Source organism: Scyliorhinus canicula, chromosome 6 (genome assembly GCF_902713615.1).
Source record: "Scyliorhinus canicula chromosome 6, sScyCan1.1, whole genome shotgun sequence".
In the NCBI taxonomy this organism is placed as follows: Eukaryota; Metazoa; Chordata; class Chondrichthyes; order Carcharhiniformes; family Scyliorhinidae; genus Scyliorhinus; species Scyliorhinus canicula.
In genome coordinates this window covers 128,015,985-128,043,476 of record NC_052151.1, presented here as the reverse complement: position 1 = coordinate 128,043,476, position 27,492 = coordinate 128,015,985, and the positions used below count along the sequence as shown (strand labels likewise).

At 45.7% G+C, this 27,492-nt stretch overlaps 1 protein-coding gene across 13 annotated transcripts in view; it reads left to right on the top strand.

Moving 5' to 3' along the window:
- Positions 1 to 27,492, top strand: part of otofa (otoferlin a) — a 500,940-nt gene that overhangs the window by 80,233 nt on the left and 393,215 nt on the right. For all 13 annotated transcript variants that reach the window (XM_038800135.1, XM_038800124.1, XM_038800129.1 and 10 more), the window contains exon 3: positions 22,065 to 22,153. In XM_038800135.1, coding sequence (XP_038656063.1) covers positions 22,065 to 22,153 — 89 coding nt within the window. The remainder of the gene's footprint in view (positions 1 to 22,064; positions 22,154 to 27,492) is intronic.

Genomic DNA, 27,492 nt, shown 5'->3' with positions numbered 1-27,492 from the left:
TCTTCTGTAAACATGATCTAAACACATAGCGTTCAGCAATTTCATTCTTGCTGGGGCTACAATGGGCATCAAACTTTTGAATTACTTAATTAAAATTTTTACTATCTTCATCGTTTGAAAAGTTAAACATATGAAACACAGCAATTGCTTCTGACCCTGCCGCTGTTGGGGACATTGCTACCTTAAGTGAATCTGATTGATCATCTAAACTTACTGCAAGAAGGAACAGATTAAATTGTTGTTTAAACATTTGCCAGTTGCTGTCTACATTACCATGAAAGCTTTGATGGCATCAATGACTCCATGGTGTTAATTCTGCAGTCTGGTAAATCTGCAAATCTCTGTGGTAGGCTAATAGTTTTTCTTTTTCTCTGTGTTTAATACCTTCTCACTCTGGTATGATGTAACATTCTTGTTAGATGACCTGATTTATTACAAGAACACTTGTAGTTAAAGTTATAAATGATTTATTTACACTAACTGGGGGTAAACTATATACAAGACAATAGACGAACAACAACAAATTCACGCACATGCAAGCTCTCTCTTTTACTTCCTTCCAGCCAGTTTCTGGTCAGCTGACTTCACTTATGTACTAGTGAGACTCCTAGTGGTCAGTTGGTTACAATACAACCATAGAACAGTACAGCACAGAACAGGCCCTTCGGCCCTCGATGTTGTGCCGAGCAATGATCACCCTACTCAAACCCACGTATCCACCCTATACCCGTAACCCAACAACCCCCCCCTTAACCTTACTTTTTAGGACACTACGGGCAATTTAGCATGGCCAATCCACCTAACCCGCACATCTTTGGTCTGTGGGAGGAAACCGGAGCACCCGGAGGAAACCCACGCACACACGGGGAGGACGTGCAGACTCCGCACAGACAGTGACCCAGCCGGGAATCGAACCTGGGACCCTGGAGCTGTGAAGCATTGATGCTAACCACCATGCTACCGTGCTGCCCTGTGATGATATCACTACAGTGTGTATGATGATTCTTTAGTTGAACTGAGGTAGAACGCGGGAAGGAGGAACTGTATAAGAGTAAAAGATGACTACAGTTAGCTTGCTACTAACACCAACTTCTTCCATGCATCTGTCGAGATGATTAATGACAACTAATGAAGGTATCCAGGACTACTGTTATAAACCCCGCAGATATTAATGCGAGGGTATCTCAAAACCCAGAAGTGTAACTTGGAACACCAGTTAATTGCGGTGCATGTTTTCAATTTGGTACATTGGGAGAAAAGACATGTCTGTCATTTTGTGGTCAATTAGTAAAGAATATTTATTAACTTAAAAGAGAAACACACAACAACAATGAAATGAAAAATGAAAATCGCTTATTGTCAAGTAGGCTTCAATGAAGTTACTGTGAAAAGCCCCAAGTCGCCACATTCCGGCACCTGTCCGGGGAGGCTGGTACGGGAATCGAACCGTGCTGCTGGCCTGCTTGGTCTGCTTTAAAAGCCAGCGATTTAGCCTTGTGAGCTAAACCAGCCCCTGATTTATATAGGAATATAATAAACTACAACAGTACGCTTGACTATACTAATGGCCATACATACACAGAATTATATGAAGTTACCCCTTTGTTCCCAACGGCCTATGTTTCCTGAACTCTGAGATGCCCCTTGTTCCCAAACAACAACCAATATTATCCAATTCTATGAGATAAATCCAGCAGATAATTACCACGCAAAGGTTATTTTTCCACGTTTGGAAAAACCATCTTCATTTTCAGCGAAGGCATAATCTTCTCGGTTCAAGTTTTTAATTTTAACCAACTGCCCTTGTTTTCTGGGCGATTGCTTTCCGCAGCTGGGTGTGGTTGTGATGGTAGCTGCCTCTACAGTGTCAATTTCTCCAGTTTTGGTATGGCTACACCATTCTTTCAAAGAGGACCCCGCGGCGATTCTCTGCCGGCAACTGGCCGGGTTCCCACCAACATGGTTCACTCATGGTTCCACCCAGCGGGCACTCAGCATGGCGGCTGCGGACTCAGTCCACGGCCGCCCTGGTGGGGGGGGGGGACAGGGGGATCCATCACCGGGGGGGGGTGCCTCCAGGACGGCCAGGCTCGCGATCGAGGCCACTGATCGGCGGGGGCGTGCGATCTCAGGACCTATGTTGTCGGGGCCGACCCGTGATGTCGGTCTGCCGTGTTGCGCGAAGTTGCTGCTGGAAGTGCAGGGCCCCGTATCGGCAGCCGGAGCTGCGAGGAGCACTCCAGGGCCCTGCTATCCCCCTGCAAAATGGAGAATCACCCTGGACTTTCTCCAGGAAAGTCCAGTTTTCTCGCGGGCGTGGGGACATAGCCCCATTATCAGAGAACTCCACCCCATTTTCATTGTTTTTCATTTCATTTTTTTCATTTCCCAGGAATCCGGTGATGTAGTGGAGGGGAAATAGAGGATGAAGCTCAGAGTTTAGGTGATGAGCAAACAGGAAATTGGTGCTGGGGTTTGAGCCAGGTTCAGAATGGAGACTGGGGCTGGGGATTTGGTGATCGGGCCAGAAGGCGAAGACAGCAGAGGACAGACTGCTTATATTTCCAAATTGGAATCCTACAGTTGTTGGATCCAACAAGCAGAATATGCACCATATACTCATAACCCATTATCAGCCTAACCCATGGACATAAAAAGGCCAATCAAAAGGGGTCCAGGCCCACAATTAACCTGTCCAAGGTGTCCCAACAAAGTAATTTCCTCCCCATAGTTTGACTGTTGGCTAGCTAAGTATAGAAATCCCTTGATTTCCTACTCTCCGAGTGTAAATCACTTACAGTCTTCTAGTAAGTTCTGGTGTGGAGTGGTTGGGCTCAGAAAACAGTGTAGGAAGGAGGAATATCTTTGGGGGGGAGGGGCGATATGATTCACACAGATGGCCAGTAGAGGAGGCACATACCACCCTTCCTTTGCCAAGTCATCAGCCCACCACATTTCACAGGGCAAGTTTGACAATTGGCACCAGCCTCCTCTGTCATGGGTAAAATTCTGGTCACCACAGGAGGAAGTCCTTAAGTGATGATTAATTGTCCAGTGAAAGGCCTTAATTACTCCACAAGTGAGTGAGGCACACCTGGCACCTCTCTCATGGCCATTTCAGTCGGGTGGCGGTTGGCAGATAGGTGCCACCAATGCCACTGCTGGCAATGCACAATATTTTACAACCCTTCCCCCATAGCTTCACCTACCAACCCACCCCTAGGGAGCTATAAAATTCAGCTTTGCATTTCTCAACACTGAGAGCTGGGAGTCCCGAGAGGAACATCACCTGAGCAGCAGGAGTTAGGGGAAAGTCGTGCTGCGCAAACAATTGGCATCAGAGTGACGAGAGATGAGAAATGGACTTTGCTGCCATCAACGGATTCCTCCAAGTCCAGTGGGAAATCAATTGTACCCATGTAGCCCTGAGGGTACTGACAGAGCAGCAAGCTGGATTCCTCAACAGAAAAAGCTTTCATCACTGAATATGCAGCTGTTCTGTGATCCAGGCAGTGCACCTTGCAGGTTTGTGCTTGGTTCCCGGGAACTATAGGGCCACTGGGGGTTGTGAGCGGAGGGAAGCTGGGGAGGGTGTTTTTTTTTGGGGGGGGGGGGGGGGTGGAGAGCAGGCCCACTGTGAAGAATAACGTCACAGAGGCTTCACACGTCTCAGGTGTAACATGTTTTCTGAGGCTGTATAAGACTCTGGTCAGACCCCATCTGGAATACTGTGAGGAGTTTTGATGGCAAATGGCTCACCATTTCTCCTGCCCTGTCATGCCTTCTGCAGGGACAGAGGGCGGCTGCCATTGTGAGCCGCATGCTTGCTGCATCAAGGTGGGGCGGGGTGCGAGGTGCTAGCCGCCGACTTGTTGCTGGGGTAGTTGGGGCAGAGATCAGGGGGGTGGCAGGCAGGACTAATGCCTGGAGGCCGGTGTTAACGTAGACTTGTGACCCGGTGGAGGTCACGGGTTCTCTTTGGACATTGTATGTCAGTCCTCCTAGTCATGCTGCCCGAACTGAGGGCTGCTGGGGAGGCAGTGGCATAGTGGCATAGTGGTATTTCCGCTGGGATAGTAATCCAGAGACCCAGGGTAATTATTTGGGGGCCTGAGTTCAAATCCCACCATGGCAGGTTGTTGAATTTAAACTCAGATAAAATATCTGGAATTAAAAGTCTAATGATGACCATGAAACCATTGTCGATTGTCTGGTTCATCATCGGGTTCACTAATGTCCTTTAGTGCTATCCTTACCTGGTCTGGCCAACGTATGACTCCAGAACCACAGCAATGTGGTTGACTCTTAAATGTTCTCTGAATTGGCTTTGTAAGTCACTTAGTTGTATTTAACCGTTATAAAACCGCTATAGGGGCTGGTTTAGCACAGTGGGCTAAACAGCTGGTTTGTAATGCAGAACAATGCCAGCAGCGCGGGTTCAATTCCCGTACCGGCCTTCACGAGCAGGCGGCGGAATGTGGCAACTAGAGGCTTTTCACAGTAACTTAATTGAAGCGTTCTTGTGACAATAAGCGATTATTATTATTAAAAACATGAGAAAGGAATGAACCGGACGGACCACCCAGCATCGACCAAGACACTGAAAATTACAATGGCAAACTCCTCCTTACTAACGTCTGAGAGCTTGTGCCATGGTTGGGAGAGCTGTCACAGACCAGTTAAGCAACAGCCTGACATAGTCATACTCCCAGAATCATAGCTTACAGACAATGTCCAGACACACGTGAGCACAGTGGTTAGCACAGTTGCTTCACACCTCTAGGGTCCCAGGTTTGATTCCTGGCTTGGGTCACTGCCTGTGCAGGGACTGCATGTTCTCTCCGTGTCTGCGTGGGTTTCCTCCGGGTGCTCCGGTTTCCTCCCACAGTCCAACAATGTGCAGGTTAGGTGGATTGACCATGCTAAATTGCCCTTAGTGTCCAAAATGGTTAGGTGGGGTTACTGGGATACGTGGATAGGGGTGGAGGTATGGGCTTAAGTAGGGTACTCTTTCCAAGGGCTGGTGCAGACTCGATGGGCCAAATGGCCTCCTTCCGTACCGTAAATTCTATGATTTTATGATTCACTGTCCCCATTCTTGGTTATGTCCTGTCTCACCAGACCAAGCAGAAGTTGCAGCACAGCGTTATGCAGTCAAATGAGAGTTTCCCTCGGAGTCCCCAACATCGACTCTGGACCCCATGAAGTCTGATAGCTTCAGGTTAAACATGAGCAAGGAAACCACCTGCTTATGACCACATACCATCCACCATCAGCTGATAAATCACTATTCCTCCATGTTGGAGGAAGCACTGAGGGTGACAAGGCCGCAGAATATGATCTGGGTCGGGGACTTTAATGTCCGTCACCCTTCGGTTCGGTAGCACCCCCACAGACTGAGCTGGTCGAGTCCTAAAGGGCATAGCTACTAGACTGGGATTGCAGCAGGTGGTGAGGGAACCAACAAGAGGGAAAAACCTACTTAACCTCATCCTCATCAACCTGCCTGCCGCAGATGCATCTGTCCATGACAGTGTCAGTAGAAGCGGTCACTGCACAGTCCTTGTGGAGACAACGTCCCGTCTTCACATGGAGGCTACCCTCCATCGTGTTGTGTGACTACCACCGTGCTAAATAGGTTAGACTTCGAACAGATCTAGCAACTTAAGACTGGGCATCCATGAGGGCCATCAGCAGCAGCAGAATTGTACCCAATCACAATCTGTAACCTCATGTCCGGCATATCCCCCACTCAACCATTGCCACCAAACCAGGGGATCAACCCTGGTTCAATATATAGAGCAGGAGACATGCCAGGAGCAACATCAGGCATACCTAAAAATAATGTGTCAATCTGATGGAGCTACAACAGGACTACTTGTGTGCCAATCAACATAAGCAGCATGTAATAGACAGAGCTAAGTGATTCAACAATGAACACATCAGAACAAAGCTCTGTAGTCCTGCCACATCCAGCCGTGAATGGTGGTGGACAATTAAACAACTCACTGGAGGAGGAGGCTCCACAAATATCCCCATCCTCAATGTTGGAGGAGCCCAGCATCTCTATGCAACAGACAAGGCGGAAACATTTGCTACAATCTTCAGCCAGAAGTGCTGAGTGCATGATCCACCTTGGTCTCCCCCTGAGGTCCCCAGAATTCACTCCATGTGATATCAAGAAACAGCTGAAGGCACTGGATACTGCAAATGCTATTGGGCCCTAACAATATTTTGGCAATAGTACTGAAGACTTGTGCTCCAGTACTTGCTGTACCCCGAGTCAAGCTGTTCCAGTACAACACTGGCATCTACCCAGCAACGTGGAAAATTGCCCAGGTATGTACTGTACACAAGAAACAGGACAAATCAAACCTAGCCAATTATCGCCCTATCAGTCTACTCTCCATCATCAGCAAGGTGATGGAAGGAGTCTTCAACACTGCTATCAACAGCACTTATTCAGCAATAACCTGCTCTGGACGCTCAGTTTGGGTTCAACCAGGGTTACTCAGCTCTTGACCTCGGTGCAGCCTTGGTTCAAACATTGACAAAAGAGCTGCATGCCAGAAGTGATGTGGGAGTGACTGCCCTTGACATCATGACATCATTTGACGGAGTATGGCATCAAGGAACCCTAGCTAAACTGGAGTCAATGGGAATCAGGGGAAAATTCTCCACTGGTTGGAGTCATTCCTGGCACAAAGGAAGATAGTTGTGGTGGTTGGATGCCAATCATCTCAGCTCCAGTACATCACTGCAGCAGTTCCTCAGGGTAGTGTCTCGGCCCAATCATTTCAGCTGCTTCATCAATGACCTCTCATCGTAAGGTCAGAAGTGGGAATGTTCGCAGATGATTGCACAATGTTCAGCACCATTCACGACTCCTCAGATAATGAAGCAGACCATGTTCAATTCAGTCAGACCTGAACAAGATCCAGGCTTGGGTTGACAAGTGGCAAGTAACATTCATGCCACACAAGTGCCAGGCAATGACCATCTCCTGCAAGAGAGGATCTAACCATCAGCATTACCATCGCTGAAACCCCACAATTCTGGGGGTTCCTATTGATCAGAAACAGAACTGGGCTAGCTATATTAATACTGTGGCTACCAGAGCAGGCAAAGGTTGGGAATTCTACGGCAAGTAACTCACCTCCTCACCTTCCAAAGTATGTCCACCATCTACAAAGCACAAAACAGGAGTGTAATAAAATACTCTCCATTTGTCTGGATGAGTGCAGCTCCAACAACACTCAAGAAGCTCGTCACCATCCAGGACAAAGCAGGCTATGACCACTACCATCTAGAAAGACAAGAGCAGCAGATACCAGGGAGCACAACAACCCGGGGGTTCTCCTCCAAGTCACTCACCACCCCGACTTGGAAATGTATCACGTTCCCTTCACTGTCGCTGGGTCAAAATTCTGGAGCTCCCTCCCTAACAGGACTGTGGTTTTACCTACACCTCAGGGACTACAGTGGTTCAAGAAGGCAATTTACCATCACCTTCTGAAGGGCAACTAGTAATAGGGAATAAATGTTGGCCTAACCAGCAATGCTGGTTTTTAAATGATTTTTTAAATTGGCGGCCTTGTTGCTGGTCCACCGACCCTCTTGGTGAACATGTGTCCCATCCTGCCTCCACGGCATCCAGCAACCTGTCCAGCTCGGCATCCCCTGATGCGATGAGCAGGCCTAATGGTGACATGGTCGTGTGCTGCCTGGGGGCGAGTTTGTAGGAAGCGTTTATGTGCCGATCACCCTTGATAGCGGGGAGCAGCTGGGCATGTTGTGGTGAATCAGCTGGCGGGACAGTCATTTCCGGCACTAAGTGCCATGAAATGCGGGCTGCATTTGCCATCCCAGCCATCGGAGAGCACCCGGGTACCTTCACCAGATATGACATGTGAACCTTTCCCGTTAAATCGTGCCATGAAGCATGGGATCTCCATCACCACCATCGGGCCACACATTTCATTGATCAGGGACTCACAACAAGGCAGTGCCCATTCCTAGCACTCCCTCTTTTCCCTGCAGCCTCATTCCTCCACAGCTTTCTATACAAGTCCCCACGACAACGTTAACACACATAAGACTGATCGATATCATCAAGCAATATTATTGGAACAATAAAACAGAAAAATCGCAGAGCTAACTTCATCCAAGTGACCCACCCATGGAATTAACATTATGGCACCAGGTACTCACACCCACCCCTATGTGATGGTGCCCATGTGTATGAAGAGGAGGTGGAGGCAACCTGCTCTATTGCATCTGCCCCTGGTTCCAGTTCTCATGCCAAAGGTGCACATGTGGTCTCCACCAAAGGTTGCTGTGCTTGCGTCAATGCAGGAGCAGCCTCTATTACAGAGCCTTGCAGAATTGATAGGGTCTCAGTCTGAAGGGCCAAAGAGACAAGCATGATACCTGTTTAGCAGAGGGGAGCCCACCACCACCAAGCAACAGCCTCTTTGATTGAGTCGTCCCTCTCACAGTGCCCGTCAATGCTGGTTGACATTGTGGTTGAGGTTGGCTCAATCGTGGTTTTCAAAATGGGCTGGATAATTATCTGATGAGAAAAGATTTGCAGGGTTACAGGGAAAAGGTGGGAGAGTGGAACTAGTTGAATTGGTCTCAGAGAGCCAACACAACATAATCGGGCTGAATTACTTCCTTAGGTTTGCACTGGAGTGCTGAGCTTGTGGCATTTGAGTGCTACAGTGAGAGTTTGGTGACTGAGGGAGTTAGGTGAGGAGGGAGTAAGGTGCTCCTTACATTTCATTTCCTATATTTATCAAAGACCGTGAAGGGAGCCAGGAGTTTAGAGTACAGCTGACTGGAAGTAGAGTCGGAGGGCGGAGGTCCAGTTGGTCTACAGGGCAGCTAATTCTGTAAAGTAAGAGGGGATGGAGGCTCGGGCAGTTGTATGCTCCTCCTGTAGGATGTGGGTGGTGAGGGAAACCACTGGTGTCCCCGTTGACTATACCTGCGGGAAGTGCACCCAACTCCAGCTCATCAGAGACCGTGTTAAGGTACTGGAGCTGGAGCTGGATGAACTTCGGATCATCCGGGACGCAGAGGGGGTTATCGAGAAGAGTTACAGGGAGGTAGCCACACCAAAGGTACTGGACAAGAGTACCTGGGTTACAGTCAGGGGAAAGAAAACTAACAGGCAGACAGTGCAGGGATCCCTCGTGGCCGTTCCACTTCAAAACAAGTATACCGTTTTGGATGCTGTTGGGGGGGATGACCTACCGGGGGAAGGCCCCAGCGGCCAGGTCTCTGGCTCTGGGGATCAGAAGGGAAGGGGGGAGCATAGAAAAGCAATAGTAATAGGAGATTCAATGGTTAGGGGAATAGATAGGAGATTCTGTGGTCGCGAGCGAGACTCCCGAAAGGTATGTTGCCTCCCGGGTGCCAGGGCCAGGGATGTCTCGGATCGTGTCATCAGGATCCTGAAGGGGGAGGGTGAGCAGCCAGAAGTCGTGGTGCACATTGGTACCAACGACGTAGGTAGGAAAAAGGGTGTGGCGGTAATAAACAAGTTTAGGGAGTTAGGCTGGAAGTTAAAGGCCAGGACAGACAGAGTTGTCATCTCTGGTTTGTTGCCGGTGCCACGTGATAGCGAGGCTAGGAATAGGGAGAGAGTGCAGTTGAACACGTGGCTGCAGAAATGGTGTAGGAGGGAGGGCTTCAGGTATTTGGATAATTGGAGCGCATTCTGGGGAAGGTGGGACCTGTACAAGCAGGACGGGTTGCATCTGAACCAGAGGGGCACCAATATCCTGGTGGGGTGGTTTAAACTAATTTGGCAGGGGAATGGGAACCGGATCTGTAGTCCAGCAACTAAGGAAGCCGATAGTCAGGACGCCAAAGCACGTAGTGATGCAGTGGGGAAGGTAACACTGACAAAGGAGAGTACTTGCAGGAAAGGAGATGGGTTGAAGTGTGTATACTTTAATGCAAGAAGCATCAGGAATAAGGTGGGTGAACTTAAGGCATGGATCGGTACTTGGGACTATGATGTGGTGGCCATCACGGAAACTTGGATAGAAGAGGGGCAGAAATGGTTGTTGGAGGTCCCTGGTTATAGATGTTTCAACAAGATTAGGGAGGATGGTAAAAGAGGTGGGGGGTGGCATTGTTAATTAGAGATAGTATAACAACTGCAGAAAGGCAGTTCGAGGGGGATCTACCTACTGAGGTAATATGGGTTGAAGTCAGAAATAAGAAAGGAGCAGTCACCTTGTTGGGAGTTTTCTATAGGCCCCCCAATAGCAGCAGAGATGTGGAGGAACAGATTGGGAAACAGATTTTGGAAAGGTGCAGAAGTCACAGGGTAGTAGTCATGGGTGACTTCAACTTCCCAAACATTGAGTGGAAACTCTTTAGATCAAATAGTTTAGATGGGGTAGTGTTGGTGCAGTGTGTCCAGGAAGCTTTTCTAACACAGTATGTAGATTGTCCGACCAGGGGGGAGGCCATATTAGATTTAGTACTTGGTAATGAACCAGGGCAGGTGATAGATTTGTTAGTGGGGGAGCATTTTGGAGGTAGTGACCACAATTCTGTGACTTTCACTTTAGTTATGGAGAGGGGTAGGTGCGTGCAACAGGACAAGGTTTATAATTGGGGGAAGGGTAAATACAATGTTGTCAGACAAGAATTGAAGTGCAGAAGTTGGGAACATAGGCTGTCAGGGAAGGACACAAGTGAAATGTGGAACTTGTTCAAGGAACAGGTACTGCGTGTCTTTGATATGTATGTCCCTGTCAAGCAGGGAAGAGATGGTCGAGTGAGGGAACCATGGTTGACAAGAGAGGTTGAATGTCTTGTTAAGAGGAAGAAGGAGACTTATGTAAGGCTGAAGAAACAAGGTTCAGACAGGGCGCTGGAGGGATACAAGATAGCCAGGAGGGAACTGAAGAAAGGGATTAGGAGAGCTAAGAGAGGGCATGAAAAATCTTTGGCGGGTAGGATCAAGGAAAACCCCAAGGCCTTTTACACATATGTGAGAAATATGAGAATGACTAGAGCGAGGGTAGGTCCGATTAAGGACAGTAGCGGGAGATTGTGTATTGAGTCTGAAGAGATAGGAGAGGTCTTGAACAAGTATTTTTCTTCAGTATTTACAAACGAGAGGGGCCATATTGTTGGAGAGGACAGCGTGAAGCAGACTGATAAGCTTGAGGAGATACTTGTCAGGAAGGAAGATGTGTTGCGCGTTTTGAAAAACTTGAGGATAGACAAGTCCCCCGGGCCTGACGGGATATATCCAAGGATTCTATGGGAAGCAAGAAATGAAATTGCAAAGCCGTTGGCAATGATCTTTTCGTCCTCACTGTCAACAGGGGTGGTACCAGAGGATTGGAGAGTGGCGAATGTCGTGCCCCTGTTCAAAAAAGGGAATAGGGATAACCCTGGGAATTACAGGCCAGTTAGTCTTACTTCGGTGGTAGGCAAAGTAATGGAAAGGGTACTGAGGGATAGGATTTCTGAGCATCTGGAAAGGCATTGCTTGATTAGGGATAGTCAGCATGGATTTGTGAGGGGTAGGTCTTGCCTTACAAGTCTCATTGACTTCTTTGAGGAGGTGACCAAGCATGTGGATGAAGGTAAAGCAGTGGATGTAGTGTACATGGATTTTAGTAAGGCATTTGATAAGGTTCCCCGTTGTAGGCTTATGCAGAAAGTAAGGAGGCATGGGGTAGTGGGAAATTTGGCCAGTTGGATAACAAACTGGCTAACCGATAGAAGACAGAGAGTGGTGGTGGATGGCAAATATTCAGCCTGGTGCCCAGTTATCAGTGGCATACCGCAGGGATCAGTTCTGGGTCCTTGGCTGCTTGTGATTTTCATTAACGACTTGGATGAGGGAGTTGAAGGGTGGGTCAGTAAATTTGAAGATGATACGAAGATTGGTGGAGTTGTGGATAGTGAGGAGGGCTGTTGTTGACTTCAAAGAGACATAGATAGAATGCAGAGCTGGACTGAGAAGTGGCAGATGGAGTTTAACCCTGACAAGTGTGAGGTTGTCCATTTTGGAAGGACAAATATGAATGCGGAATACAGGGTTAATGGTAGGGTTCTTGGCAATGTGGAGGAGCAGAGAGATCTTGGGGTCTATGTTCATAGATCTTTGAAAGTTGCCACTCAAGTGGATAGAGCTGTGAAGAAGGCCTATGGTGTGCTAGCGTTCATTAGCAGAGGGATTGAATTTAAGAGCCGTGAGGTGATGATGCAGCTGTACAAAACCTTGGTCAGGCCTCATTTGGAGTACTGTGTGCAGTTCTGGTCACCTCATTTTAGGAAGGATGTGGAAGCTTTGAAAAAGGTGCAAAGGAGATTTACCAGGATGTTGCCTGGAATGGAGAGTAGGTCATACGAGGAAAGGTTGAGGGTGCTAGGCCTTTTCTCATTAGAACGGAGAAGGATGAGGGGTGACTTGATAGAGGTTTATAAGATAATCAGGGGAATAGATAGAGTAGACAGTCAGAGACTTTTTCCCCGGGTGGAACACACCATTACAAGGGGACATAAATTTAAGGTAAATGGTGGAAGATATAGAGGGGATGTCAGAGGTAGGTTCTTTACCCAGAGAGTAGTGGGGAATGGAATGCATTGCCTGTGGAAGTAGTTGAGTCGGAAAAGTTAGGGACCTTCAAGCGGCTATTGGATAGGTACATGGATTAGGGTAGAATAATGGAGTGTAGGTTAACTTATTAAGGGCAGCACGGTAGCATTGTGGATAGCACAATTGCTTCACAGCTCCAGGGTCCCAAGTTCGATTTTGACTTGGGTCACTGTCTGTGTGGAGTCTGCACATCCTCCCCGTGTGTGCGTGGGTTTCCTCCGGGTGCTCCCGTTTCCTCCCACAGTCCAAAGATGTGCAGGTTGGGTGGATTGGCCATGAAAAATTGTCCAAAATTCTATGATTAACCTAGGACAAAAGTTTGACACAACATCGTGGGCCGAAGGGCCTGTTCTGTGCTGTATTTCTCTATCTCTATCTTCTGTGCTGTAACCAATCTATAATTCTCTGGTGTTTGGCTCACTTACTCATGGTGTGAACACAGGAGGGTCATCAGCCACTATGGCAGAATTATTTTCAAAGGTTATTGCTCCCAAAAGCAGTCTAACGTGAAACATGTTCCTCATAACATGGGCCGGATTCCTCAACCCCCCCCCCCCCCGCCGGGTCAGAGAATCACTGGGGGGGCGCCGTGAATCCTGCCCCCGCCGGCTAACGAATTCTCCGGTGCCAGAGATTTAGCGGGGGCAGGAATCGCGCCGCGCCGGTTGGTGGTCCCCCCCCCCACAGCGATTCTCCTGCTCGCAATGGGCGGACGTCACGCCCGTTCTATGCAGGTCCCGCCGGCGTAAATTGGAGTAGGTCCCTTATTGTCAGGACCTGGCGGCGTGGGCGGGCTCTGGGGTCCTCGGGGAGGGGGGGGTGGGGCGCGGGGCAATCTGGCCCCGGTGGGTGCCCCCACGATGGCCTGGCCCGCCCACCGATCCGCCGCCGGGCCTGTGCCATGGACACACTCTATTCCTCCGCAACAGCCGTGTAAGCGCTTGCGATGGCCGGCGCGAATATGATTGTGAACCCTTCCCCCTGCTGATGTCATCCCCGCGCATGCGCGGACCCACGCCAGCCGGTGGAGTCCCTTCGGCCCCGGCTGGCACGGCGCCAATGGCCTTCCACGCCGGCCGGTGTGGCACAAACAACTCCGGCGCCGGCCTAACCCCTAAAGGTGCAGAGGATTCCGCACTTTTGGGGCGGCCCGACGCCAGAGTGGTTCCCGTCACTCCACTGCTCTGTTTCTGCTCGCCCCGCCGATTCCCGGAGAATCCCGCAGCATATCTTTTGTGGTGATGAGAATGTCAGCAAGCTAACTTCTGAGTTTGAAAATTAAATTTGATAATATAAAATGGATGCAGCGAGCGTCTTGTCACAACCTGCTTTGGAACTCTCGCTTTATCGAAAATATTTTGGTGGCTTTTAAACCAGTTCAATTTTGCTCATGGAAGGAAGTAAATGATTTGCGTTTCAAGCTCATTGCTCAATAAGCATTCATATCCACATGGAATTTCTGTATCGGTCTTAGATCTTTAAATCAGCCAAAATCACATGGAAATATTGAATGTGAGAACTTGAATAAAATTCAATGCTTGTGCTTTATGGGGTGACATACTCTCGTTTAGTCTGGTCACCTTTGATGCTGATATTTATTTGCTCTTTGTTTCTTCTGTACCTTATTTATTATTTATCTGAGTTCACATCACATCACAGAGTTGAAGTGATATGAAATTGGGGTATTCACCTTTTCCTCTCACCTCTTGTGTGGCAGCGGTGACCCGGCACTGGAGCAGAGTCTTGTTTTGTGGAAAGGTATATTTTCAAGAGTAGTGGTAAATGCTCGATGATCGATCCTAACCTTTGATGTGGATTCAACATTGACAATGTCCCACACTGTGTTGTTGAAATTTCGCCAGGGGACTTGCAGTTGTGGGCTTTTGTACTCCTCCATTAAGAACCAAGAAAGGCAGCTGCACTGCACCTTGTGATAATAGCTGCAAAATCCATCAGCAAGTAATCTGGGTCAAAAGCTGCATTGCAGTGGAGTATCCTCGAAGAATAATTGCAGTCCTGTTTGGGCAAACTGTGATAGAGTATGTGTGCAGAGATAAACCCAACGAATCCGGCATTGTTCCTAGAATAAACCACTTGTCCTATTTAACAACAACAGCAGGAACTTACATTTATATACCACATTGTAAAACATCCAAAGGCACTTACTAGCATTCTTACCATGTATTAGGGAGTTTTTGACGGCAGTTAAAAAGTTACTTTTGTACAAATATCCCCATATATCTTGAAGGGCGCGATTCTCCGCAAATGCGGAGAGTCGTAAAGGCTGCCGTGAAACTGGGCGTGTTTCACGGCAGCCTCTGCGCCACCTCCCAGGACCCGATTCTCCCTCCCGGGTGGGGCAAGCAGCGCGGCCCCATGAAGCACGGCATTGATGCTTAGCGACCGCCGCTAAGCCCGCGCGCCAAGCGTCACGGCGGCTGACGCGCTCGATGATGTCAGCCGCGCATGCGCGGGTTGGACTGCTCCAACCCGCGCATGCGCGGATGACGCCATCATGCATATCCGTCAAACCCGCGCATGCGCGGGCCGTCATGCCCCTCAGCCGCCCCGCGTACTGATCCTGCGGGGTGGTGGAGGAACAAAGAGTGCGCGGGTATTGGACCCGCTGCCCGCGATCGGTGCCCACGCCGAGGCCCAAAAAGAAAGCAGAGTCCCATTTAATAGTGGGGTCATTCTCAGCTCTGCAACCATCAGCAAACACCCCATTAAACACACCCAAACAGGGACTCTGTTCTTTTCCCGTTAAATCACGCCCCGTGTCAATCATCATCGGTGGCTCATATTTTTAAACGTCTCTCACCTTTTGGCATTGGGGAGTTGTCCATTTGTTACGTATAGATATAGATATCTCCTCTTCCAGAGTAAAGGTAGCGGCATTTTAGAAAGGCCAAACCAGCCCCCAGATTCAGTGAGGCCGCTTTGGTTCCCTCCTGACACGGATAAGCTCATGCCAACCGCTGATCAGAGGAGGAAGCCCAGCCAGACTTGTGCTGCATGCAACGAGGAGGCCAAAGAGGAGTCAGGTGTAGATGAAGTGAGAAGGACTTGGTCCAAGTGCCACAAAAGACTCAATGAAGTCAGCCGGAGTGGGTATGGCATCAGGATGAGCAATATTGGCCCAATGTGCCACAGATCCTGCTAGTGCATGCAGGAGGTAATTGAGTCTGCTGCTCATCGAAGGTAGCATGATTCTTCAAGGACACAATTATCCTAGACCATGCCATTGAGCATGACATGAAATTATCTTGTTATACGGTTGACAGGATCACCTTAAGACTATCCATTCAACTCTGGACACCCTGGTGAAGGAGATGCAGTTGCCAGTCTTACATCTCGACAAGCATCCTGGAATGAGCCTGTTGTGAAGAGGCCTACAATGCGACAGGCATTGGGTGACCCCCAACGCAGTTAGATGAGTATCTCACAAAGTGACATTACCATGGCTCTTGAAAGCTGATTCTACTTGAGCACCAAGTCTCGCACAGCTGCAGATAGCTAGATGCCTGCCTGTATACTCCTGGGGCAGCATAAGATCATCTGCACCTCCGCTGAGGGTCTCTGGGAGAAGGTGCTCTATCACCTTCCTGCAAAAGCACAGCATCCTGAGGCTCCCTGGATTCCCTTCTTCCTTTCACCCTTCTCCTCCTCCTCTTCCTCCTCCTAATCCTTCTCTCCTCCTCACTGGAGGGTATGTTTCCAACTGAGACCATTAATGACCATTTGTTTCATAGACTTTACACCCTGGGTAATGAACAGGAAATAAAATCAATCAAACGATCCCTCTGAGTCAGAGGAGGGCCCTCCTGATTAAATAAGCTCAAAACGGTTTCCCTGCTCATTCACATGAGCAGTCTCTGCAGTCCATGAAGGGTTAACTGCAAAGCTCAGATTCTTGTTTCAGCTGTAGATTCAATATTCGCCCAAACTGTCCCATTTAAAAAATGGATTCCTCATCTGTTGTGATTCTCAACTTGAAGACATATTATTACTTTCAGAGGATATTATTTCTGTGAGTTGGATCGTTAATGACCATAATTGTCTTCTCAATTTCCAATTGAATAACTTGAGCGGGTTTCTGACTTTCTGACCCGCCCACGGACCGTATTATCACAAACCAGTGTGATGACATCAGAAATGGTGCCAGGCGTCATCATGTTCCATATTACGCTCCTCGAATTAATGAACGTTCCGGATCTGGGAGCATAATATTCAGCTCTTGATCTGAGATTGGCTCCTTCCATCTTGGACACTAGGCATGGGACTTGGTTCTTAGACAGATTGTAGACATACTCTCATATCTGCTTAACACTTGTTTATTAGCACTATACTATTTATCAGTACTATATCTAAACAGGATACAGACTAGGCACATTGCTCCTCGGCACGATTCCAACCTCTCAAGAGTCGATCACATCATTATCTATGTTATATATTAGCATATCCCATCTATTAGCCATTTATATTCCAGCCTCCCCACCACCAATACCCTCCTTTTGTAGTGCATTACGGAGGCGGCACAAAGCTAACATGCCATCCAAGGGAACACCCAACCTCATCCCCACAGATGATTGAAAATCTACCCCACATCTCTGCTACAAACCCAAAATGAATGGACAGGGTCTTAGTTTAGCTTCTCATCCTAAAAGCAGTGCTTGATGAGGCCAATGTTGTCTGGGTTACAATTCAATGGAACTTGACTTTAATCCAAATCTTTCTGGTTCATGGTTGGAAAGGTTTATCCAAGTTAAATCAACACCAAATCATATTTCAGAATTGTAAGCTTACTTCATTTGCTTTCATTATTTCTGTTGCATCATTTCAGGATAGAAGTTAGATGATCGACACTTAGTGGTCTGACATGATAAGGTAGCATTCAACATTTTTTCCATGCTATTTATCTTAACATTGAGGCATGTAAATATCTCCTGAAGTGCTGTTAAATGCACTTGGGGAATGCTGCCAAACCCAACTAGTGCAAATGCAGATTGATTAAGATTCGCCTGAGGAAAAGGTTTGTATAATAATAACAGATGGCATGCAGCTCTACTAACATACAACAGAGCATTGGACCTCAGAGCATTTTAAAGAGAAATCTACAATGCACAACAGATGCAGAATTACATATACTTCAGTGCCCAAGGTAGATAGCACAGACTGGGGTGGGTACTGGAGCACAAATATTGGCATAATTCAAGAAGAAATTAGATGCTGTCATTAGTTTTCATGGAGAAATGAGCTCAATAGGTGGATAAACAAACACCTTTCTATTTATCTACATGTAATCTACTCCAAGATGGATACTTACTATTTCCTTGGCACGTGTTTGAGTATAACATTTGGTTGAATGGATGCACATGACATGTAAGCCTCAGTGTAATACCAACCATTTACAAGGCACTCTGTCTTAATGTTCTTTCCAACAAGGCTAGAGTGAAGCAAAGCAGAAGCTGGGATGGAGAACTAAAGGCATGGTTGAGGAAGAAGGCTTTGACGATGTATTTTGAAAGATGGGAGAGGCGTGAAAAAACGGAAAGTTTCAGATGGCCGGATAATGGCTGGTAGAACAGATGGAGTAAAGGATAATGAAGAAAAATAGTGTGTGTGCAGATGCATAGGCAAGAAGATATTGTGAAGTATCATCATGGAGCAGGGAAAGTAGAGTTAAGACCACAATCAGATCAGTCCTGGTCTTATTTAATAGCAGGGCAGGCTGGTCGGGCTGAGTAGCCTTCTACCACTCTTAATTATTATGATCTGATCCCTTTAGAATTCCTGAGATTATATATAAGGGGCTGGTTTAGCACAGTGGACTAAGCAGCTGGCTTGTAATGCAGAACAAGGCCAGCAGTGTGGGTTCAATTCCCGTATCAGCCTCCCTGAACAGGTGCTGGAATGTGGTGACTAGGGGCTTTTCACAATAATTTTATTGAAGCCTACTTGTAACAATAACTGATTATTATTATAGTCAGTGGCACCCAAACCAATACCAGTACAACTGGGGCACCTGCTGGGCTTGAAGAGAAGAGTCATAGCATGTCCATCCAAAGCAAGAAGGCAAATGGTATCTTGCTGTGAGTGAACCAACTTTTGGAACATAGTTAGGTTCTATGTCAGCCTTGTCAAAGTACTCTGGCAGAACCAGAGACAGGAATTCAAATGGATAAAGTCATCCAGCAAGTCCCACATTTCCCTAACATCAGGGGGAGGAATCATTCACACACCGCTGACCCTTCCAGGACAGCCTATGTATGACAACTGTGGAGGTGACCAAAACCAGAGGGTACTCTAGATGTGGTCTCATCACTGTTGTAGTAGGGTTTGCCCACTTTTATACACCACACACTGGGCAAGAAAGGCCAACATTCCACTTGCCTTACTAATTACTTGCTGTGCCTGCATGCTAACCTCCTGTAATTCATGTATAAGGACATCCAGATCCCTTTGCACTGCAACATTCTGCAGTCAGGTCCCGTTTAATATTTGATTTTTATTCTTCCTTCAAAAGTGGACAACCTCATATTTCCCATATTATACTCCATCTGACAATTCTTTGACGACTTAACCTATCAAATCCCTTTGCAGACTCTTTGTATCTTCCTCACGAACTTGCTTTCTTACCTTTTTTTATCATCAGCAAACTTGGTTGCACTACAGTTGGTCCAAGTCATCGATAGAGATCATAAATAGTCAGTTATCCAATACTGATCCCTGTGGTACTCCCCCAGTTAGTTTGCCATCCTGAAATGAGCAATTTGCCCTGAATCTCTGGTGCATGTTCATTAGCCAGGCTGCTATACATGCTAATATAATAACCCCAGCACCATAAGCTTTTATCTGGTGCAGTAACCTTTTATGTGACACCATGCCTTTTCGAAATCCAAGTGCACAATATCTACTGGTTCCCCTTTATTTATCCTGTTTGTTACATCATTAATTTATCAATCACAATTTCCACAGAACCATGTTAACTCTGCCTGATTGTATTTTGATTTTCTAAACATCCTCTGGGGAATTCTCCATCAACGGGATGCTCCACTTCGCCGGACGCTCACCCACGCCCACAGCTTTCCCGACAGCGTGGGGTGGCCACAATGGAAAACCCCATTGGCTGGCTGTGGGAACGGAGAATCTTGCTGCTGGTGGGGGTGCACCGCGCCGGAAAATGGGGCTGGTGGGAAGGAGCATCCCGCTTCCTGTTATTACCTATTTAATAATGCAGTCCAGCAGTTTCCCAATGACAGATATTAGGTTAACTGACCTACAGTTTCCTGCTTTCTGTCTCTTCCTTGAACAGAGGTGTTACATTTGCCTTTTTCTGATCAGTCATTGGGACATTTCCAGAATCTAGGAATTTTGAAAGATTGCAACCATTATCTCTACAGCTACTTCTTTTAAAGCCCTAGGATGCTGACCATCAGGTCCAGGGGACTTCGCAACTTTAGGTTCCTTTGGTATTCTCATTATTTTTTCTGCAGTGATAGTTTTAAGTTCCTCTCTCCTTTTCGGCCCTTGATTTTCCATTATTCTTGGGATACAATTTGAGCTACTGTGAAGACAAATGCTAAATATTTGTTTAAATATCTGCCATTTCCGTTTCCCATTATTAATTTCCGAAGGGTGGCATGTGGGACCACGGCGCTGAGGACCCAGGTTCAAATCCCGGCCCTGGGTCACTGTCCATGTGGAGTTTGCACATTCTCCCTGTGCCTGCGTGAGTTTCATCCCCACAACCCAAAGATGTGCAAGTTTACCATGGATTGGCCATGGTAAATTGCCCCTTAATTGGAAAAAAAACTAATTGGGTACTCTAAATTAAAAAAAAATAATAATTTCTTAATGTCACATTCTAAGGGATCAGTGCTTGCCTTAGTTACTCTTTTCCTACTTACGCACTTATAGAAGCTTTTATTTTCCATCATTATATCTCTTGCTAGTTTTCTCTCACACTCCATACCCTTCTTTATTAGCTGCTGGTCATCCTCTTCTAGTTTCCACCACTACCTTTTGCAGCACTGTATGTTTTGCTTTCAATTTGATACTATCCTTAATTTCCTTAGATAGCCAGAGATGATGCATCCTGAGAGTCCTTCTTCTTCAATAAAATATATCCATGTCGGGAATTATGAAATACTTCCTTCAATGTTTGCCACTGCTTCTCTATCGAATTACCTCTTACTCTATTTTGACAAACCACTTAGCCAACACTTTTCATACCCTTGTAAATATCTTTATTTAAGTTTCAGACACAAATTATTGACCCACAATTTTCACTCTCAAACTGAATGTGGAATTTAATCAGGTTATGATCACTCTACCCTCGAGGATCCTTTACTTTGAGGTCTTTATTTAATCCTTCTCATTACAGATTGCAAATGCACGTTCCCACCATGATGGTGCCAGGTGGAAATATGGAGGTGACCAATTAAGTGCTGTTTCCATGTTTGCCATCCATTTTAGGATCATGGGTAGGATATCAAGGCAGAAGGCCCAATGAAAAGACTTGAAGCTCTGCACAGTCATCAACCTCACTTGAAGGGGTGGGTGTTGCTGAGGGAGACAGGTGAATGCAAGGGTGTTTCAAAATGGATGCACCCTCTACAACATTCTAAACATTTTAAAATCATTATCAAGCCATCAATGTGGCAGGGGAACCATTCCACAGGGTAGTTTGTGACCGTGACTATGGTCTTTTCATCCCAGTGAATTCATTTTGGGGCAATAATGAGGCCCACCATCCTGCCATTGGGAGAACACTGGAAATACTCAGTAAGTCAGTGAGGCACCCTCAATTACGATGTGAGAGCGAGGTCGGTAATCAAAAGGCTTTAATCTACAGAGAACTGAACAGCATCCGAGAGAAGTATGCTCACCACATGGAGCCTTATCCTATATACCGTTTCCTGGGGGCGTAGCCAGAGGCGGAGTCCCCCAGGGTTCCAAGCCTCTTAAAGGGGCAAGGTATTAAAGGTCAGGTACTGTTTACGGCAGTTATTAATACTGTTCATCACAGTCAGGCAGCTTCAAAGAGCAAATATAGTGTTAAAATTTCACCAGAACACAACCTCTTGCAGATGTATATGGACATGTATTGAGAGATTCAAAGAGCACACAGAAGAAAGAAAATAAAAATTGGCATAGGTATATTAATAACAGTTAGCCATAAAAAGTGAATGGGTAACTTGCCAATTTATCTTATTTTCTAAAATTCTGCCAATGTTTTTATAGCACTTTGAAACTGAGACAGATTGATCTATCATCATGTGCTGTAGCCTTGTCCTCAGTTAATCAAAGTGCTGGATTTTAATTAACAGTAATCTACTGCTCATTATTTTCCTTTAATACCCAGGTTAATGGAAATATTCTGACAAGACATACTGATTCTAATCCCTCTTTATTTCATTTGCAGACTTTCCGATGGCCTATTGCCAGTAATATTGATGGGAATGAGATGCTGGAGATTCAAGTTTACAACTACAGCAAAGTCTTTACAAATAGGTGAGGCAGTGCATTCTATTGACCCACATTAATTCACAGGGTTTGACATTAATTGGATCACTTTTGTTTTCATTTCGAAATCAATTTTCAGACTGTCCACAGGCTGGATTATCAAGTATGCCTCATGACATAAAATATTTCCAGAACGCATTCACCGTTTTGTTCATTCTTCCATTGGTACACCTTAAAAGGATAATAGTAATTACTGATTTTGAATCCAATTATGGATTATAGAAACACACATTTAAGTTATTTTTAAATTCATGGGATTTGAGAGCCACTGTCTAGGCCAGTGTCCAGCTCTGAATGTCCTTGAGAACTACTGCAGTCTATGTGGTGTAAGTACATCCACAGTGCTGAAAGGAACTTGATCCAGTAGCAGTGAAGGCACAGTGATATCATTCCAAATCAGAATGGTTTGTGGCTTTAAGGAAAACTTGCAGGTATTGGTGTTCCCATACATCTGCTGTGCTTGTTCTTTTAGGTGCATAGATCACAGATTTGGGAGATGTTGTCAAAGGAGGATTGACAAATTGCCTGATTGAGAATATTTTTCGAGATGAATGCCTGAGACTAAAATTTGTTTTTACGGCCTTCTCCTTTGGATTTGGGCTCATTTGGCTAATAAAATATCCAAGTTCTATCACAGGGAAGATATAAGACGTGCTTAGATTTAGATAATTCAGATGTTTTCAATTGTTTCATGTGTCATCATTTAATCATTTATTGTAACAGGAAGGTAGAAAGATTAATGGGTGTTAGGAGTATTCATTACAATCTGCAGTGTTTGAGGAGAATGATAGACCACAATATGTAAATGTAACGCAGTGGGGACCATTTTTAACCTAAACATGCTGGACAAAACAATGGAAAACTGAAGAAATTAGGTGAGCATCCAAGCCAAGGTGAATCTTGACTGATTTTGCCAGTGAGTAACACTGGTATTGCACTCAATCTTGATATTTTTCTGGATGGACATGTTAGATTCAAATTACACCAGTGTAACTTAATTACAGAATTATTCCTTAATATTAACCCAGATTCAATAGATGATTGAACAACGCAGATACTTCCCAAATCAGCAGGAAACCCCAAGATTTGTTTTAAGATTTCTGCTTTGACAACCAGAGCTTTATACTTGAGTGAAGTGAATATTCTTCAAGCTAAAACTGACAAACTTTGCTAGCTATAATCACCTTGCCAAATGTCACATGAATAATATTATCAAACTATATCGTCAATTCTATGAAGAAAGCAATTTTTAATATAATTTCAGCCTTCACTGTGCATGAACAGGGAGCAGGAACTTCGATAGCACATTTGTTACTCTACAGAGCTAATTAACTCTACGTATATAGTTGCTATATTAGAACAGCATCATTTCCTCAATCGTCATCCATAAATGTTTGTTTAGAATTGAAACCAATATTGATGGAGTTTAGGCTGAGTTGAGGCTAAAGGTACAGGTATGGAATATTACACCTTTAATTAAATTTGTTTTAACTCTGCTTTATATTAATGGATTGGAAATAGGTTATGTGATACTAATCATTAATGCATTATTGAAATAGCTGTGCCCACTGTTTTAATAAGTACATTTGTATATGTAAAGTGAACAAAACACATTTCTTATAGACATTTAATTTTATCCCAATAGTTTTGCAATCAGCAAGTAATATGCCGACAATTTGAATTAGCACATTAGTCAAGCCACTAACTTGGAGGCCCCCACTTCTGCCATTTAGTGACATAACATGTCCAGTCATAATACTGCTATCTTTATTTACTCAGTGTAGCACTGACGGACAGGAAAGTAGAGACTCCTGCTACAGAGACTTCCCATTCACCTCCTCCATGTCACTACCCCACATCCCCACCCACCCCCAAACCTAGACCTATTCTTTCTCTGGCACTACTGGTAAAGTTAGAACAGGTACAGCTCGAAACAAGCTCATCAGAATCCACATCTCAAGGTGGGTCATGGCAAACACTAACTTATGTCTCTTTGGCAGACTTTTCAAGGCCAGAGAATCTTTATGATTCAAAACAAAATATCCAGTTGGTCATGTGCAAAATTCATCTTTATAGATATGTAAACCTAAACAAATAGAATTCCTCTCAATGTTTGCATTCACAAGTATCAAGGGAAAAATGAGTGATTAATCATTCCTCAATCTTCATTCATCAATGTTTGTTTAGAATTGAAGCCAATATCAATGGAGTTTTGGCTGAGTTATGGAAAAAGATATGTCGGAAATGTCACTCGCTGGAGGCAATTTATCTAGAGGTGCTGAGTGGGATTTATCATTAGCATATAACATGGGGAATCTATTGGGCAAGTTTTTGAAAAGTATGTCTCCACATAAAGGGTACAGCTTTTCAAAATAATATCATGCAACAGGTTCATTTTGAGACTGATAAGTGCAAGAAGAAAACAAGTCGATGACCTGAATATATCCTTTTATATGTTGCAAACAATCTGGTACCCATACAAATGATGCAGATCATGGATAATCATATCCCAAGATATTCAATGCCTCAACGGTTCCCTTAAATGGAAAGCATTCTTGTGCCATGACCTCTTTCAGATTATAATTAATATAGGCTGCATACCAGGAAGGGGATAGAAGAAGATCAAAATTGCACAATGTTTACATATAAAGATTTTTCTCCTTTTCCAATGTATTGCCCTACATTCTGTTTTACATGGCATAGAAACTATTTCAATGAGCTGAACAGGAAAACAATCAATTCAACCATATGCTGATCAGAGCATGTAATTCTTAGGTTCTGCCTGGAATGGAGGCAGTGACATGCATTGTGCGATGCATTCTCTGATGCACACATGATACAAGTTTATACAGAATATCTAAACCTCTCAAGAGAAGGCAATATACACATGCCAAGTGGGAATAAGTTAACAGTGCCTGCTCACTGGAAGGCAGGAAATGACAATAATCACAACTAAAAGAATCATTAACTAATGTGCCAGGATAGGTGTCCCTAACCATTCCATTTGAACTCTGTATCTTAGAAAAAAATGTCTGTAGTCTGAAGAGTTCTATCTATAATTATTAATGGCCAGAAAATCATAGACTGCATGCTTAAGATTTTCCAAGGTTTGCTCCCTGTAAGGAATGCACACCATAGGGAGTATTCAATCACGGAATTACTCTAAACAATTATACAAATTGATCGAATTATTGTCTGGATATTTTCCTTAGGGTATGCAGAACATTGACAAAACGAACGAATAACCTTCTATCAAAATGTGTACAGCATATGTCTTTGTGTAAACTTCTGAAAACATTATCGAAAAGCATTAAAATGAGTAAGATAGAAGTAACCATGGATGAGGTTTGCATTGTTACCATTTATTTTCAGGAGTTTGAATAAGTGGGTCATAGATTTAGTCTGGTATCTTAGGGTTCCTATAGCAAGGTGATCTGAATTGGATACAGTTATTTCACACCAAGGGTGAAAATAATGGGGAAGAGAGCCCCGTTTTGGGCGCATTTAGCGGGGTGTTTCTCTGTACCTGCAATGCCAGGAATGACCCCGCTGTTGAACTGGACTGGTTTTTTTTCTGACGTCAGCAACAATAGCTCCGCCGAGACTACACTTGCATTCATTTCCTGCACTGATAAGCTCACGACCCCCCCCCCCCCCCCCTCCCACCGGGGCCGCCAAACCCCCACCCCCAAAGCTTTCTGATTCGGGCATCCTTGAGCCCCCTCACCCCACCTCTTAAAGGCAGTGCACCCCCGGGCCTATCCCTGACATGGGCAACTTCCCCCCCGGGAACATTGACACTGCCAGGGTGCCAGAGTGGCAGTGCCAAGGTGTCTGAGTGGCATCCGGGAAGCCAAGGTACTACCTTGACCAAACCCCAACCACACAGAGGCCTCCGGTCGCCTGGGAGAACCCCCCCCCCCCCCCCCCCCCCACACAAGTACCATTACGTCTGGTCCACGTTTGTGTGGACCAGTGCTAAACTGCAAATGGCGAGGTCTCCAAGGAGCAGACATTTTATCCCGCGCACTGGGAGACTCTGGCACGAACATATTAAGTGAGCTTAACTGCACATTTAAATAATAATAATAATAATAAATATAATATCTGGATCTCACCCATCCCGCGAGGGGTCCAGAGCTTCGTAAACCGGCCTTGTCACGTCACCCAGTCGGGCACGGTGAGGCCGATCGATTACGGCCATAATCTTATATGTGCTTCTCCTTTCTTTCTGAAAGCATTTTTTGAAGTAAGGCCAGTTACAATCAAATTTCACAGCCACTTTATTTCACAGAAATCAAGTCGGCATGCAGAGTAACAAAGCAAATTCCATCAAACTCACTTTTCTCTTCAAAAAATTGGAAAAAGGATAGTAATCCATGCACCCTAGCCCTTCTATTGTCCTGACCTCCCGTGGGACTCCCACTTCAACCAATCTGCCATGTGATCACCCAACATCCCTTCAAACCCAAACTGGACATCCCCCACTCCACAACAACAAAAGAGATACCCCAAATACCCCATATTCCCCGACCACCCATTGACCGCCCCACAGGACGTCTCACCCCCCATAACTTGCATACCCTAACAGAACCCCCCCCCCCCCCCCCGCCCTCCCATCGACTGCACTCCCGCTCAGGTACCGTCCGTGAACACCCGACATTCCTCCCCTACGCAACCATCCACTGACTACATGGTTCCCATGACCACCCAACTCATCCCCCAACCAACCATGATTACCCGACAACCCCCTACCTCCCTCCACAATTCCTACCCACTTACCTTACAAACCTACCATCTCCTTGACTTGAAACTGACCTTTAAACTTGCCTGATTTACCGCTGCTAGTAAATGGGGGGTGTGGCTTCCTTACCTGGGACTCTGCCACCCTTGACTAAAGGCCTCAGGAGTACATTGCATGACACAGTTCTCGTCCCACACTGGTTGGAAGGCCAGGTAAGAAAGGATCGGCTGGATTTCCAAGTAGGAATGTAGGAGTGGAGTGGCAATCCAATTATGATTGCCATTCCTCAGATGTTCAGGACCAGGGAAACTATATTCCTTTATGTGAGACAAGATGGTACACATAAGAACTCCATTCAGTTCCTGCAGAATTTATCATGATGCATATTGCAGGGCAGGTTTCTTGTAGGAAGACAAAGCTACCACCTGCTTCAGATCTACATTCTAATTATTCTCATCTAGCCACGAGGATTTGAGCTACCTGATATAATTTTCATTTGAACAGTTTGTAATCTACAAGTATCAAAGTGATTTTCCATCTCTGTCCATGATACACATTCATACTTGAAGGAAATTGACTGGCA